Here is a 16,436-nt window from a genome sequence, read left to right on the forward strand (position 1 = left end):
TGATCCCTTCTTATGACAGATATTCCTGAAATTTGTATTTTTCTTCATCCTCCTGAATGAAGAGATTCCATCAAATGCTTATTTAATTCCTCTCTTCTTTTCCTCCTTCCATGAACTTCCATATTAGGTTACTGTGCATTTCATGAAGAAGGAACGTTAATTTCCGTTTAAGTCTGTAATGTGGAAACCAGAAGGGGAAAAAAATATGTGTAAGGTAGCTTGTGATGCTGAAGAGGATTGCTGCAGTGACTATTCAGTGCAGTTGTTTAGACTGATAGCTTACACTGATAGCCCTTACACTGTTTTTGATGTTCATACATATAACGTGCAAGTTCATTGTTGGCCGGATGGGGTAAAGTTATATAATCAGTGAAGACATCATAAGTGTGATTTGAAGATGTTGGTTGTCTAAAAATTTGTTGTTTGCAATCCTCCTGGTCTACTTAAAATACTAAGCTGGCCAGTGGTGCACATGTGAATGAAATGCTTTATGTCACAGTAAAGTACTCTTTGTCATGTTGTTGCTGTTGGAAGGATGCCATTCTGATTCTCATAACTTTTTCTACCAGGTTGTTATTTTGGTTTAGGGGATGTTCTTTTTGTTTCATTTTGTTGCTCTGATGCATCTGTTCTGTAACTGCATATGAAGAGGGTGGTGAAGTTCCATTTCTGTTTCATGAGTAGTAAATATAAGCTATGGAGCTTACTGCAGACTATTTACTTTGTCTGTTGCCCTGGACCTTTAATTGCTGTTGATACAATGGATTATCATAAGAAATGCCTGTCGGCACTGAATTTGCCTGTGTCTCAGCCACAGACTCTGGGGGGGGACATTCCTGGAAACTGCGTGGATGACTCTGACAGCCAGCCCTCCAGAGCTGGAGGAAAGGATAGGGACTTCCAAGCTGACCCAGTTATCATGGCTTTCAGTAAAAGGATTTGAATTCACCTGGGATTGTACTGTTCTATTTTTCAGTGAGAAAATTTTATTGTTGAAATCTGAAGAGACTTCATTTACCTTTTTTAATCAGGATCTGCATATATATATATATATATATATACGCATATAAAATATATGCGTATGCATGGACTTGCCATCATTTTAAGAAGGCTTTCGTGCTGGTTTGATAAGATGTTAAAAAACCCCAGCATATTCAGATTTAAGGATTTGCTAGGATTCCTTCTGTACACACTTCTTGTGTTTGAAGATTTATAGTGCAGTTTGGTATCTGGGATAAGAGTCTGTTTGATTCCAGCTGCTGTGCCGTCACCCAGCTTTACAGTTCAACGGAGGTTGCAAAATCTTCAGTACTTGCATATCATCTGAAAGATCAGGTTAAGAATAACTTGAAAGAGTTTGTCAAGTCATAGTTGCACATATATTTATGGATACTGATTACTGTGGTGTTTAAATCACATTTAAAACAAATATTCACTACAACTTGTTAAGTAGACATTTCATCTAAGTACGGACTGTTATAGCAGTAAAAGATGGTTTTAGGTTTTTCATCCTAGCTAAGCTGCTATCATTCAGGCATATGAGGGAAAATCAGTTTTCTGTTGCATGTCCTGTTTCAGCAGGTTAAAATGTGTCAATCACTAAGATGCTTTTAAAATATAAGTAAGGAGGCACTCACTCTGCTTATCTCTTTTTCTTCAAATTTAAAACTACTTAAGTAGGAGCTAAGTATTCCATTCCTCTTACTTGCCAGTGAACACATGTAACTTGTGATACTTTTTACACGGTCCTGGAAATTATTTTCCTTTTCTTCCAGCCTTCTCTTAGCAATGCTTTTACTGATACATTTAACATACTGGAAAAACAGTTGTAGTTTTTGTACATTGATTAACACTAGAAGAATTTTACCTTTTGGAAAATGAGGTATTCAGATATGAGATATTCCTTTAAATAAAGTCGTTTAAATACTGTACTTTTTATTTGCTATTGTTAGCTTGAATTTACATATGTCTTACCAAACTTCAGTACTAAGTTACCAGGTCAGGACTGGAGCACACCACAGGTGCTCAAGGCTGACATATTGAGGGGTTTTTGGAGATACAAGGAAAGTAAGAATATTAAGGAATTAAGAAAAGAGGCTACTTGGCAGTAAAGATAGCAAAGTAGACATTTATGCTGCAGACTCACTAATGCTTTCTAAGATCTCTTGTGACTAGTTATAGTAACTTCAGTAGTTCAAAGTCATTTTGCTTAGTGGTTTGCTAGTTTTACCTTCTTGGTTTGCCTCTCTGTCATATTTTGATTCTGTTGATTTTTGTTACTTTTAACGTAGCAATTATGGCGGGTAGACAGAACTAAATGCTAACAAGAAGAGTTTGACTTTTTTACTTTTTTTTTTTTTTTTTAGGTTCCTTATAGATTACATGCTGTGCTAGTTCATGAAGGTCAAGCTAATGCAGGACACTACTGGGCATATATTTATGACCACCATCAGAACAGATGGATGAAGTACAATGACATTTCTGTGACAAAGTCAACTTGGGAAGAGTTGGAACGGGACTCTTTTGGTGGTTACAGGAATGCCAGTGCATACTGTTTAATGTATATCAATGATAAGGAACAGTACTTGATACAAGGTAATGTTATGGTTATGTTTTCAGCATGATATATAATAGCTGAGTACATTGATAAAGAAAGATTTTTTCAGATGGATTTCCAGATTTATGAAATGGTTTTAATAAGAATTATTAAAAACTCTATTTATATTCATAACTGTCAGTCAAATTGTTTTCACAGGTGAAATGATTTCTTTTCAACTTTCAGATTAATAAAGATAATGCCAGTGTTTTGGCATTATTAAGAGAGCAAAAGTAACTAAGTTGGCTAATTTGTAAACATTTTAGCCAGCTCATCACATGTTCAGTGTTTTGAAGGTGTTATCTCACTGAAGAATAGAGCAGAAATATGAAAATGCAAAAGTGACTCTTGACCTTAAAATCCTCACATAGCTTTTCTTCATAAGCTTCAGAACTCGAATGAACTTTATTGGAAAGATGAAAACGTGAAGCTTTGTGCAATATATTAAAATATGAATAACTTAGCCTTCCCAACCACACATTAAACCAAAGAAATATCTGGATTTATTTATTTATTTAATTATTTTTCAGATTGTGTAGTAATATAACTACACAAAAAGGCTCAAAAGGACGTGTGGTGAGAGTGGGAAGGCCCTTAGCAAGTTTTATAGACTCTGTTAGTGGCTAGGGGACTGACTGAAAATGGCCAGATTCAGTAACAAACAGTTGAAAACTTTCATGTTCCTTTCTATTCACAGGGGCAAAAAGCTAGAGTGGGCATTTGTTCTGTTTTTAAATGGGAACTGATACTAACCTTGACATTTCTAGACTGTCAGATTAATAGTGGACTTGCAACCATAGGGTTTATGAGCCCTCTAGCATGGCTCTTCCTCTAAATTGGAGGCCTGCTTTCTGGGGGGACAGTTACCACTGATTGATCCCCCAGGCCTTGGTATGCTATTGCAGAGACTGTTCTCAAAGCAAAAAGGAGGGTCACTTCATGTAGATGGTATTCTTATCAGTTGACTTTATGCCTCCATATAGGCCCACTTTCCTTCCCCTTTTCTTCTGAGGGGTTGCATTGTTTCCAGTTCCACATGGCACTAATAAAACTGTGTTGATGTGTTTTTTTTTTGTGTGTGCAACTTTGCTTTGAATGATCAGAATCATAGGGTGTTCATAGGCCCAAAGGCTCATCTTTCAAAGTAGCTATGACGTGATGATGCCCAAGAATTTGTAATCAAAAGATTGAAAGAGCAATAGCAATACGTCCTAGTAGCAGAGGAGTGCCAAATAGATGATGAGAAAAGTTAAGACAGTAAGACAGTTTGGGAGATTTGGTGTTGTATTGCATGAGTTCAGTAATTCACTTAAGGCAATTGAACATATATATCTATTTCTCGAAATTTTTCGTTTTCTGAAATATAAATTTTATATTACCACAGAGGAGTTTAATAAAGAAACGGGACAGATACTTCTAGGAATGGACACACTACCTTCTGATCTAAGGGATTATGTCAAGGAAGACAATAAACGTTTTGAAAAAGAACTAGAAGAATGGGATGCAGAACTTGCTCAGAAGGCACAGCAGGAAAAGTTGCTATCTCAGATTCCCAGGGCACCAGCACCATCACCTGCACCAGGTTAGCTTCTTCTATCTGTTTGTAAAAGAAGTAGAAACAAAACTCATTGGTTTGGGAATATTTTTTTGCCTCTTAAGATTAAAGGAAGAATTGTTAATTTGTGTAATCTTAAATTATAATTATTTACTTGGCCAAGGTAACTGCACTTGAAGTTTAATCTGAGTTTTTTGCATCTTATACTTTTTCTTCTGCCTTTTTCTTCCCAGTTTTGTGCTTAGCTTTTAGAAAATTCATTTTTTTGGTTTTGTTTTGTTTTGGTTCGTTGTTTCGGGTTTGGCAAACTGCCTATAAGTAATATGCCTGTTTTTACACAGGTAAACCTATTGTGTCTTAGGTCACATCCACTTTTTGCTCCATTGCAGAAAGTTGCACATATGTTATATGAAAGGTTACATGATGGATTTGTATAGTGAATCTGCTGTCCAGATGTTTTCATTGTTGTATTTGAGTCATTCAGATTGAGCATGTTTCTCTGACGTGAAATATAAGAACTTTATCTTCTATATGTTTTGACTTCGTAAATGCTTTGCGACTAGTTTTAGTTATTTTATTAGTAAGGGCATATACCAAATGTGTGTGTGTATATATATACATATATGTCTGCCAAAATTTGCTCTTGTTATGCTAATCAATTTTATTGCTCCCAAGTGTGGGGGAGGAGACTTTGATATTTCCCTTAAGTCAGAAGAATATGATGTATTGATTATTTTACAAAGTAAAAATATATCTGGAAGTCAAGTGTAGATTGTTCCATATATTGGATCTATATACTACTAGAAGTCTAAGCAGAATCTCTGCTCTCAGTTGTCCCTCATATGATTGATAAACACCCCTCACTCAAGCCTTAATGGGTGTCTAGACAGGACAGGCCTATTGTTCCTAATGTAAAAATATGAGTCCATTTATATGAAAGAGCTCATAATGTGCTGAGACACAGGCTGCCATAAAGTTGGATTTCTAAAGGATGTGACCTACCCTGCATCTTCTGTGTGGGTTACCTTACCTATGAGACAGTGATCCAAATAAAATTAATCAATTCAAAATTCATGCTTCTGTTAACATATGGAATTGTTATCTTATTTCTGTCACTAAGTTCAAGCAGGAGAACCAGAATATTTAGAGCAGCCATCAAGAACTGATCTTTCAAAGCACTTAAAAGAAGATTCTGTACAAGCGATCAATAAAGCTTTAGCTGAACAAGAAGATAGAGGTCCTGAAGCTATAATGGATACGGTGAGGATATTTTGAGCTTGAAATACCTCTTTTTCTTTTATTTTGCAAGTGGAAAGGATGATAGCTGCTAAAAGGGGGGAAGAAAAGCTTTGAACAAATAATTTTTGTTCTTCAGGGAATGTCCAACACCAGAAGTCCATCCAGAAAGTATGTACTATGTTAATGAGCTTAATAGAAGAATAACAGTACGGTAGATGTACTCTGTGTGATTCAAGTACTTGTCAAGAGTACAGTATATCGTTCAAATGGCAATCACATGTTCATGCCCACCATCAAATAATCTTTTCAAACCGTTAGATGGTTCCATTTATTCTGAGGAGTAAACACTGACATTCCATGTAAAAGATTTGAAAAATGCTACTTTAAATATCATAATTTTTATCAGAGAAATTTGAGAATATAAGTGAGTTCTCTTGAAAGATCTATGGAAATTAAAATAGCTTTCAAAAACGAGTTTTTTCTAAACATTATGTTTATGGAGGGAAGCTCAAAAATGGTCAAGAAAATTTGTAATATAATAAAACTCTTAGTTCAACCCTATTCTGTAGCTTTAGTGCAAATTCAGAAGTTTACGAAAATTGTGATTAATCAGATGCATATGTTAAAATGTTTATAAGAATTAGTGTTGAGTGATACTGTTTTCATGTTGCAAATACTGAGAAGAATTGGAAATTAACTGCTTCATGAGCTATTAGTGAAACAAATATTTAACAGTTTTTTCTTTCATCAAATACCTTTTTTTGCTTCCCTGTGGGTATATAGATGATTGTATTTGACACAAAACCAAATTCCTTTAAAGCAATGTATTAATCTGCCTTGGAACCATATCCCTAAGGATGAAACATGCAGAATGTACATGAAAGGACAGACTGCAGTAGCTGAGATCATCTCAGTCGTTTAAAAGCTTACTTTAACATAACAAGAGTTTCAGTGACTAACATAATACCTTCTTAAAGTACCACAAGTAACCACTAGTGATATGAACAATTTAGGTATGTGCAAAATTTCAAGTATAATCCTAAATTCTGGTATGAATCCTCATAAAACAGAAGCAGTCTAGCCCCAAATAACTTTGGTGTCAAAAGGAAGGTCTTTTCAAAGCCTTTGAAAATGATGTGACAAGGTGTTGACCCTTAGACCTGGAGTGTATTCCATCCCTCTCTCCTGTGGTGTCAGGAGAGCAGAGAAGCATACTTTCGCTGCTAAATCTAAATCAAAACCAACAGGGAAGCTAACCACCTATGAAAAGGTGCCCTGCCAGTAACAATTTAGGCTGCTGCAAATTTGACTTGAGTTCTCAGAGCACAGACCAGCTAAGGGGGAGCCTGCTTTAATATGAGTTACCTCCACTGGAGGGGGTAGCTATGATGATGTCCAAGTCATGACAAAGTGTCTTGCCTGATGCTAATCCACTTTCTAGAGTCTGTGGGCATCCATCCTGGTGGGATGTGGAAGAATCTGATTCCATGGATCAAGTGTTTTTGTTTAGGCTAGGTATTTTGCGCAGTCGTCGGCCCTAGGGCTTTACAGGGCAGTGACTGGGAAACGTCATGGTAGGCTTAGTGAGGCAGAGACAGGTTTCCTTATTCCAATTATTCCAATTTCCACTGCGCTGTACTGCATCAAGGGGGATGAAATATTTAAAAGTAAAAGTAAAATAAAAGACAAAACCAACAACACAAATACAAACCAAAATCCCACAGACTCTCTTACTTAAAAACAAATGTTCTTCTACTGTTAAAATCTAAAGCCAATTTCCAACTAATCTGAGGGTACTCTATCAGTGTTTAAAAGCTACCCTCTGTGTACCCAAATTTAACGTGGAGAGAACTGTGCTTCCTTCTCAGTGTATCAGCCCTCTTTAATTATTCTACTTCCATCTGCATTCTGACATGCAGCCACATCTCTTTCCTCCACTTTTTGTTTGTCCATTTTGGAAGAAGGAAAAACAACATCAGGACATAAAACAAACAGGGCTGTAGGTTGCTCACCACATGATCATTTGTGTCCATTTTCTGACCTTTGTTCTTATTTATTTATTTCTCTGCACAGTCTTTCTTTGTATTTATACAATGCTGGGTGTAAATAGATACTATGTGTTTCTGGAATCTTTGTTTAAAAATAAAGCCATTGTAACAAGTGCAGAACAGCAGCACAGCATTCTTTCTGTACTCTGTGATTGCTTAGATTAGAGAGAAGGTTGAAGTTCTGCAAGTGTTGTAAACCGGTGATTATAAAATGACAGACTGCAGTAGCTGAGATCATCTCAGTTGTTTAAAAGCTTACTTCAACATAACAAGAGTTTCAGTGACTAACATAATCTTCCCTTGGTTTTAAGTGTAATTATTAAAAAAAAAAAAAAAAAAGGCATGGTGAGTGTACTGCACCTTCAAATATTCTTTCAAATACCTTAATTGCTAGAGGCCTTTTTGTATTTTTTTTTCAGTGCATCAGAAAATGTTAGCCTTTGGCTTGCTGCCATCCCTTGGTACGAATTCTTCAGATATCTCAGTTATATTCCACCCAAAATTACTAAAATGAAAAGAAACAGTGGTTCACAGACTCAACGTTTAACAACTGCTTTAAATTTGTTACGGATGCTACAGAATTGTAGTACTGGCGTACTGGCCTATGAAGATGTAATTAGTGAATAAAGCAAAAATGAAACCTTTTTGTAAAATTATGCCCTAATTTTAAAATGTACTGCTTAAAGTAAAGTATGAGTAATTAGAGAATATAAGTGATGTTTATCATTTTTTCAGAACTTCAGCAGCACGATTTTACTTGATCGGCTTGTTAGTTTGCGTCTCTCTGATTTTCTCTATTTTGTGATTCCCCTCCCCACACGTACTGATAATGATTTTCTTCTGCAGAGCTCTGGTAATGCCCCAGCTCCACCAGCTCCTAACCAGCGAGTTGTAGAGGTGGCGATCCCTGATGTAGGGACTTTTGTGATTGAGTCAGAGGAGGGGGGTTATGACGATGAGGTACATTTGATTGCGATTGTGTGCACCGCTCCTACTCGGTGCTTTCTTGTGCTGCCTGATGAGAATTTTTGGCATGTTTGCACATCGTGACACCTAACAGATTTCTGCATAACTAAATGCTTAGCAGTTTGTAACCGTAACAATGTCTTAATTTGTAATGAAGTATGAAAGGAAAGCACAAGCTACTCTAATTGGGCACGCTTTGCATGGTACTGTTTACCCTGGAGGTATATTTGTCTTTTTAGCTGTGGAAGCTGAATGTTTGTGTTAGGTCAGGTAGCCTTTGAAATGCTGGTGATAGACTGTGGACTATTGCATTATTTAAAAAAAAAAAAAATCGGGATAGTGAGTGATGTTCTTAATGTTCGTGCTTTCTTGTCAGTCCAATAAAGCTAACGTTCAAGTCCTATCTCTTATTTGCTCAGGTTAAGCTTTTTAGACTTCAAGGATTAAATTATCCATGAAAATAACCTGAAACTGATATATATGGCTGTAGGAAGTGACTGTTTCCAAAGCTGAAAAAAAAAAGAAATTGCTTTTTCCCAATTCAGGCATAGGGTGGGGGAGTGTACCTGGTACTACTTGAGAAACAGATGCTAGACCCATGTTAACCCAGGAGACAATATTTTCTTCTGGCTGATTTTGGCAACAGAAATCAGCACTGCCAGGACATCAAACTGTTCTGCCTTGACACTGCTTATTCCATCTTAGTTTTGGCTGGGGATAGAGTTGGTGTAGCCCCAGTTCTCAGGTATCTGGGCATGTGTTCTTGGTAGGCTGCAGGGAGCTTTTGCCTCCCTGCGCAAATGGGTATTTCTGGTCATTCTGTCCTGTATGAGCACTAGAGATGAGGAGTGTGGGATGGGGAATAAAACAATTTAAATGATATCATCTCACTGAGTTCAGTTTTCCACCAATGTGCAGTCTCCACCTTTAAAGATGGGAAGATTTAGCTTCATCTAATGACCTGCTTTTTTTATTATTATTATTATTATTATTATTATTGGCATTGTTGCCCACATGCCGCTGTTTTTTACAGAGGATGCTAACTTTATTCCTCATTTGCCTGTTTCTTTTGTAAGCACATTTGCTTTTTTAAGGCTGTTTTTATGTGTCGGGAAACTCTTCTGGAGAGTTTAGGGCTCTTCATCTTCTGTTCTTAAAGGCCAGCTTTTGTTGCTGTGCCAGTGGGGGTGCTAGCTAGACCTTGGGCTGGGAGGGAGGGAGTGTTTTGCCTTGGTCACAGATAGCAGTGGGGAAAGGCCTTTCTGGGTAACCTAAAAGTATCAAATTGTTTGTATATAATTGATGTGATTAGCAGTGAGATGTGTCTGTTATGTTGGTGTTGTGTTTGTTAAATGTTTTGGGTTTAATTTTAAGTATTTGTCTGCAAATGCTTCAGGGACCAATTGTATTTGCAGCATTTGGGTCCTTTACTTTGATGTTGAAATATGTACAAAATGCAGTCAGTGTAGTTTATTATATTTTTAGTATAGTATATATAAAGTGTGATTGGGTGATTTTTCTATTTGTAACAGTTTATTTTACCCTTTGGTGGCCATGAGTTCTCGAGGTAGCACTCCATCCGTACACAATTTCTGATGGATGCTAATGCTGAATGATGCATGTTCCTTTTCTGGGAAGTTTCGACCATGTAATTTTTAAATTGTATTTGACACAATTGTTCAGTTTTTGTTAAGCTTCCTTTAACTATATTTTGTCGTGGTAAACATATATACACATGCCGTGATTGATTTGCAGAATACGCACAACAGATCTTGTATTGAAAGTGCCATTTCAATGTATGCATGCATTAAGTTGCTTTTTATCTTGCATGAGACTAAAAGCATATTGAATTTAATCATTAAAATATTAATCATTCCAAACTTTTACCTTAAATCCCTTATGGCAGGTCATGCTGACCCCGAACATGCAAGGTATTATCATGGCTATAGGTAAAGCCAGGAATGTTTATGACAGGTGTGGGCCAGAAGCAGGGTTCTTTAAGGTACAACTAACATTTTCAACTTTTTCTCCTCTGACTTGTTAGACATACCTTCTCACCCCACCCTTTGTGTATTAAGACTGTTCCAGCATTTATAAGTGCTCTTCTATGGCATCAGTCCTCCATTTAGATATTTCTAAATTATATACTTTTTTAGGAAGAAATATCTATAGCTGTTTCAATCTTGATTTAGCAGTATGCTGCCTTGATATTAGTAAACTATATACCTTCATGCATTTTACCTTTTCAATATTAGTAGCAAATAACCTGGATTTGTAATCAATAAGAATATGTATTTTTTCCCTGTTCATAAAAGCATGCCTTCACTAGGCGGTTTGGGACATCAGTGTTTTCATTAAGGGACTTCAGTGTTTAGTTATTTGTTTATTTCAAAGAAACATTCTTGTTTTGTCTTCCTTAAAAGATTTTTAGTAAATCCAATTCACTTTCTTTTAACTTCGTTGATGTCAATATTGTTTATTTATGCAGTGTTTTATTACTAGGAATTGGATGGGAGGCTCTTTGTGGTTGTTAGTCTTCAGTGTGATACTAGATTTAAAAAATACATCAGTTTTCTTAAATGAAAAAAGTTCTGAGCATTTCTAGCTCATAATCTTTTGAATTTTCAGAGTATTAGCAAGGGAATTACTTTGACATGATGTAAAATCCTCTCAAATGAGATTTTTATGGGTGGTGACGTGGGGGAGAGTTTCTTGCTTGCCTTTGAGTAGCATTCTATTTCCTATTTAATTTTTATGGCTCAGTTACACTGAAAGAAAATATTAAAAATACAAAAATGAAGCAAAACAAAAAACTTTTTAGCTTCTTGGTAAGGGAATTGAAATCTCATGTTCTTTTTTTTGTTATTTATTTTTAAGTGGATATTTTGTCAAGTGTTATGACCAGACCATACTGCATTTGTTTCCAGGGTTGTCTCTGGACTGGGTTGTCATGACTGCACTCAGGCAATGGAGAGAAACCTGCCATAGCCTTTGTTTAATGACATACGTTTTGCTTGCAATTCAGTGCTGTGTTTTCAAATTTCTCACTTAATGAAAAGCTTCATTTTTTAATTAAAAAAAAAAAATTACTCATTTGATCAAATCAAACTTTTTACCAGAAAGGTTAATTACATTATTTTAAATTTTTTTTAATGTGAAGAGTATTTTGGTGAGTTTAAAAGCAAAATAGGAATTCTGATCAAAATTAAAATAAAAATAATAATTTCTTTGGAATTATCAAAGAAATGCTCAGTTGAATTTTTTTTTTTATCTCAGTTGAATTTTTTTTTTATCTGTTTACTTTTGAATGCTTAAACATTTTTACGTCAACATGGGGGGGGGGACAAGATTTGTCTTTGAGAAAATGTTATTAAAACTAAATTGTTGGAGGGTAGGAAAGTCTCCTTTCTCATTTTCTGCTGACTCCTGTTAGAAGCAACTTAGAACTGGTGGAACATGCTTTGCTTTTTGAGTAATACATTAGTATGGATGTTTGTGGATGAAGTGATTCTACTTAGTACCAGATTTCGTATTTTGAAATGTATCAGGTGAAATCCCGTGTTACTGTAGAAGCTTCTGTGATATTTCTTATACTCTGTTTTTTCATGTGTTTGTTTTTTTATAAAATTAGTGTTTATAAAAGATTGTGGTTGTTTTCTGTGATGTCCTTGTTTTGGTGTAATGCAGGTAGAACCTGTTTGATATGAGTCGTTGTTATTGCCAAAGTTTGATTCCCTCTTTAGATCTCAGACTTCAGACATAACTAATACAAACCAACTAAGACGTTTATTGATCAATGACCTCTTACTGTCGTCCTTTTCTAAACTTTATAGGCAGTTCCTTGTAGTATGTTTGCCTTAAGATCTTTATATATATAACATTCTCTGTGAGAAAAGTAAAGCTTATGATATTTCTTTCTACCACCCCTTTTTCCAATATGCAGTTTAAATAAATAGTGTTGATCTTCCTTTGCATATAGGATTTACGAATCTATAGCATAGCATTTTAAATTTTGCTTAATATGTATATGAAAATCTGAGTTTCGTGTTGCATTTTTCCTGTTTCTAAATAATTCTCTGAAGAATCAAACGCAAAATAGCAATTGCTTTTTGCTTCTAGCCTACACCACTAAAGAGGGTTTAATTGCGTAGTTATCCATGTTGGTTTGCTAATGGTAGAATGTCTTATCATATAAGGTAATAAAAACTCTATCTGTGGCTTTTGATACGTATTGGTTCTCCCAAACCTCCTTTTTAATGATAATGCATATGATTAGTATTTAAAAATGTTAATGCAGAACGTTTTCTTAAGTTCTAAGGTTCTCCACATATTATCTGTTTAGGCCTGTATGAATAGTATCCTACCCATGTGTTTAGTCTTGAATCACAAGGATTCTTGGTAGAGCATAGCAGCCCAAATTTCCAAGAGTTAAACATCAAGAAAATGCTGCTGGTGCTGCTAGGTATTTTAACTTAAAGGAATTTGGAATTTTAAACAGGGTATTTTTCTGGATGGTTTGGAGCTTTATTTTGGCTGTATATCGCATTGAAACTGCTTATGCGTTAGCTCGTGTTGCAAGTTGATAAGTAGTGTTAGCCAGCAATTTGATCACCTCCATATTTTGAGACAGAAATTATGGAACACACTAAGATTTGTCACCTTTCTTTTTTCTTGTTACTCTTATTCATGCTCTATAGTTTCAGTGAGTAAAATCTAGTGAAGATAACAGATGTGGTTCATTAAAATCTAATATGCTGGCAAACTAAACACTTCTGATGACCTCTAAAGTTTACCTAAAATATTCAGTGAGGAGTCCGTCCTGCCCTATAGGAGGCTGATACTAATCATATCAAAATGTTTTCTTTAGAGATCATACAGTTTGATTTTTGTTGTACATCATTTTCCATTCTGACGTAACGTTTTCAAAATCATACATGTTCATTGAACTTTATGTAGATTGTGTTTTATTCACGTATTTGCATTTCAACCATGTATTAGGGGTAGTTTTTGACCTTAGGAGATTTTAGAAAATTTAATTCAGTAAAATGTCTGAAATATTATACTGCTTTTAGACTGTACATGCTTAAAGAAGCCACTGTAGGGATTGGATAAAACTTCACTTCATCAGGAAGATGTAGAGCAAGATTGGGATTGTTTCTGAAATAAAGGTCTACCTGGGTTTTTGTCAGCTTTAGCTGGGGAACAACCTTATATTTGTCTGTTTTTTTGTAATTTAGACTTGGTGGGTGGGATTGTTAAAAGTGATTTTGTAGCCAAGTGTCCATGGGAATTATTCTGTTAGTGTTGGTGAAGTTTGAGTTAAAAGCGACGAAGAATAATATATATTTTTAAAATTATTTAGGCAATTAAATTGGAATATGCACGACTGCTAAAATTAGCCCAGGAGGATCCACCACCTGAATGTGATTATCGTTTGCGTCATGCAATTGTTTACTTCATCCAAAACCAGGCACCAAAGAAGATAATTGAGAGAACGTTACTGGAGCAGTTCGGAGATCACAATCTTAGCTTTGATGAAAGGTAATAAGAGCAGCATGTCTCACTTCCTGTGCTTGTGAGTGTTCTGTGATGTGTAAAGATGCTACTTTATATTCAGATAGGGTGTATAATAGAGGTAAGAACAGTGTGTGTGTGTGTGTGTTTGGCTTCATCGTCTAGTTAATAGCTTGAAAGTATAAAATGTATGGAAGAACAATTTTATATATTAAAAAAAATCTTTATAAAAATCTCTATTAAAAAGAATAAACAAGAAGTTAAGTTTTTATTATATGAAGTAAGGAAAAATGCTCAGTGTTGCTCATGATTGCGCACAGTTCTATGTACCTTGTTTTGAAACACTGAAATGAAATCTGTGTTTCTTCAGTGGCCTAAAGGCCAGCAGTAGAGAGCAAAGTCTTAAAATGGGACACCAGAATAGATGGGTAACTTATCTGAAAACAAGACCATGTCTCTTATGCTTGAAATTCCATATATTCACTTATTTAAAACATAAAAATTGAAATGTTGAGAATGTTAGTCTGATTTCTGCATATTGACAGCTGTAAAATCTCTGAATCCAATCCTCTAATTTTACTTTGGCAAATAAACATAGGGGAGCTTCAAGCCACCTGAAATTTAAATTAGAAAGAAAAACTGAGTAATGTGGCAATTTAGCAAAATAAAATAAGTAATTCTTAAATAGCACAAGCATTCATCACATGTGCTTCAAAAGTATGCCTTCCCCTGCTGATTATACAATGCATATTATAAAGCACATTTTCCATAATGTTTCTATACTGTTTTGCATAAGGCTATAGCCTATGAGGTTGCTGTCTTCTTATGGATAATATCCTTTGCAAATTTCCATCTTTCATGATTTCTTGTTGCTTTTCATAAGGTGCCGTAACATAATGAAAGTTGCTCAAGCTAAGCTTGAAATGATAAAACCAGATGAAGTAAACATGGAAGAATATGAGGTCAGTATTTCTTATGCTGTATATGAAACTGTAACGTAAAATAACTATCAATAATCAGAATTAATCTTAACACATTTCTTTTTGTCTTACACTGAGAAGTTGAAACTAGTTACCGAAACATCATTTATTTGCAGGAAAGCTGCTCTGACCAGTTGATCCAAAGCTTTTTTTTCTTCCACATCTGTAATTCCAAGGTCAGATATGACTTGAGCCACAGATAAACGTCAAATTTGAGCCTGTCCTTACTCCTTAACACGTCTTGATGTCACTAGCAGTATTTCATAATTTAGCAGCATGTGAGCCAACTGGTGCTGTCTAGTCAGAAAGTGCTCGCAGTGAAGGAGTGAAAGTAGTCTTAAGGCCAACCTTATGCATCTCCAGAAATGGCACACAGGCATCAGGGTCGCATTTGTGTTTTTCCTCCAGCTGTTTTTGCAACCATTCCCATTCTTTTATTAGCACCAGGTTATTTCATTTACCAAGACCATATGTAACCAGCTTATGCATTTAATTTTTCCTTCTGTGCTACCTACAAAAACTTTGAAAGAGGAGAGGAGCAAATCCCAGATACTAAAGAACCACGACTTACATTTGCCAAAGTACTTCATCTCATGTATAAAGCTAATTCTGTAGCTGGTTTTACATCAGCTTCAACTCTGCATGATACTCTTCATTAAGGCCTCTGAACAGGGGTTATTTATATCCTAGGCAGTTTCCAGTGCACCACTTAAACCTCATTGTTATGCTTGAAAGTCCCAACAGCTTGTTCAGAAGGACTATCTATGGGAGTAATCTTCCCTTCAACAAACCAAGTGAAAAATATTTACTTGTCATTTCTGTTTACCAGGTTTAGGACCTACGGGAGGTGCTACTACATTTAAATGCCCTCTTCCACGGTGAGGGGAAGGGACTCTCATAGTAGGGTTTCTGTTGCGTTTTTTTGGCTGTGCAAGGCTCAATTTCTTCCTATTTTCTGAACGGCCTTGCCACTTAAACCCAATACGGTTACACAAGTAGAGTAACAATCCTGGACTTAGCTTTAAGTGAGGTGAGGGAGATCTTCTGTTCCCCTGCAGATATATGTCGCCTTTTTACCTCTTGAGGCAGATATCTTTGGAGAAACTACAGACTTGTATCACAAGTTGTCCTGTATAGGGAGTTGTCATTTCGTGGAACCTTTCTCATGCTCTTTGTGTTGAATCTTTAAGTGGCTATGTATTATGGTATTTTGTCACTTATTTAGTCCTTAACGTGCAACTGAAAGTTGGCTGCTAAATGGACGCGAGAACACCTTTCTCCCTTAGAGCATTTTTTCTTGTAAAGCATATCAGTAGTCACTTTGTATAAAATGGTGATGCAGTAAATAAATGCTGTGCTCCAATATAAACATCTCCATGGTTTGAAGTACTCAACAAGACACTTTGGATTTTTGTCACTTCCAAATTAATGTATTCAGGCTTTTTCTCTGTCTTTCTTACACTGAAATTTAAACTTAGCACATAAAAATGCTTTCTAACCCTTTCTGAGTAAATAACTGAGTCTAATATAGAGAAGAA

At 35.7% G+C, this 16,436-nt stretch overlaps 1 protein-coding gene across 4 annotated transcripts in view; it reads left to right on the plus strand.

Annotated features, from left to right (window-relative positions):
- The window catches only part of USP25 (ubiquitin specific peptidase 25), a 92,670-nt gene that overhangs the window by 69,048 nt on the left and 7,186 nt on the right, over positions 1 to 16,436 (plus strand). For 3 of the 4 annotated variants that reach the window (XM_083821044.1, XM_083821046.1, XM_083821047.1), the window contains 7 exons: positions 2,367 to 2,595; positions 3,981 to 4,178; positions 5,272 to 5,411; positions 8,285 to 8,398; positions 10,311 to 10,406; positions 13,767 to 13,945; positions 14,802 to 14,880. In XM_083821044.1, the coding sequence (XP_083677170.1) occupies positions 2,367 to 2,595; positions 3,981 to 4,178; positions 5,272 to 5,411; positions 8,285 to 8,398; positions 10,311 to 10,406; positions 13,767 to 13,945; positions 14,802 to 14,880 (1,035 nt within the window). The remainder of the gene's footprint in view (positions 1 to 2,366; positions 2,596 to 3,980; positions 4,179 to 5,271; positions 5,412 to 8,284; positions 8,399 to 10,310; positions 10,407 to 13,766; positions 13,946 to 14,801; positions 14,881 to 16,436) is intronic. The other variant, XM_083821045.1, reaches the window with a different exon arrangement.

Source organism: Anser anser, assembly GCF_964211835.1.
Source record: "Anser anser genome assembly, chromosome: 1".
Taxonomy (NCBI): domain Eukaryota; kingdom Metazoa; phylum Chordata; class Aves; order Anseriformes; family Anatidae; genus Anser; species Anser anser.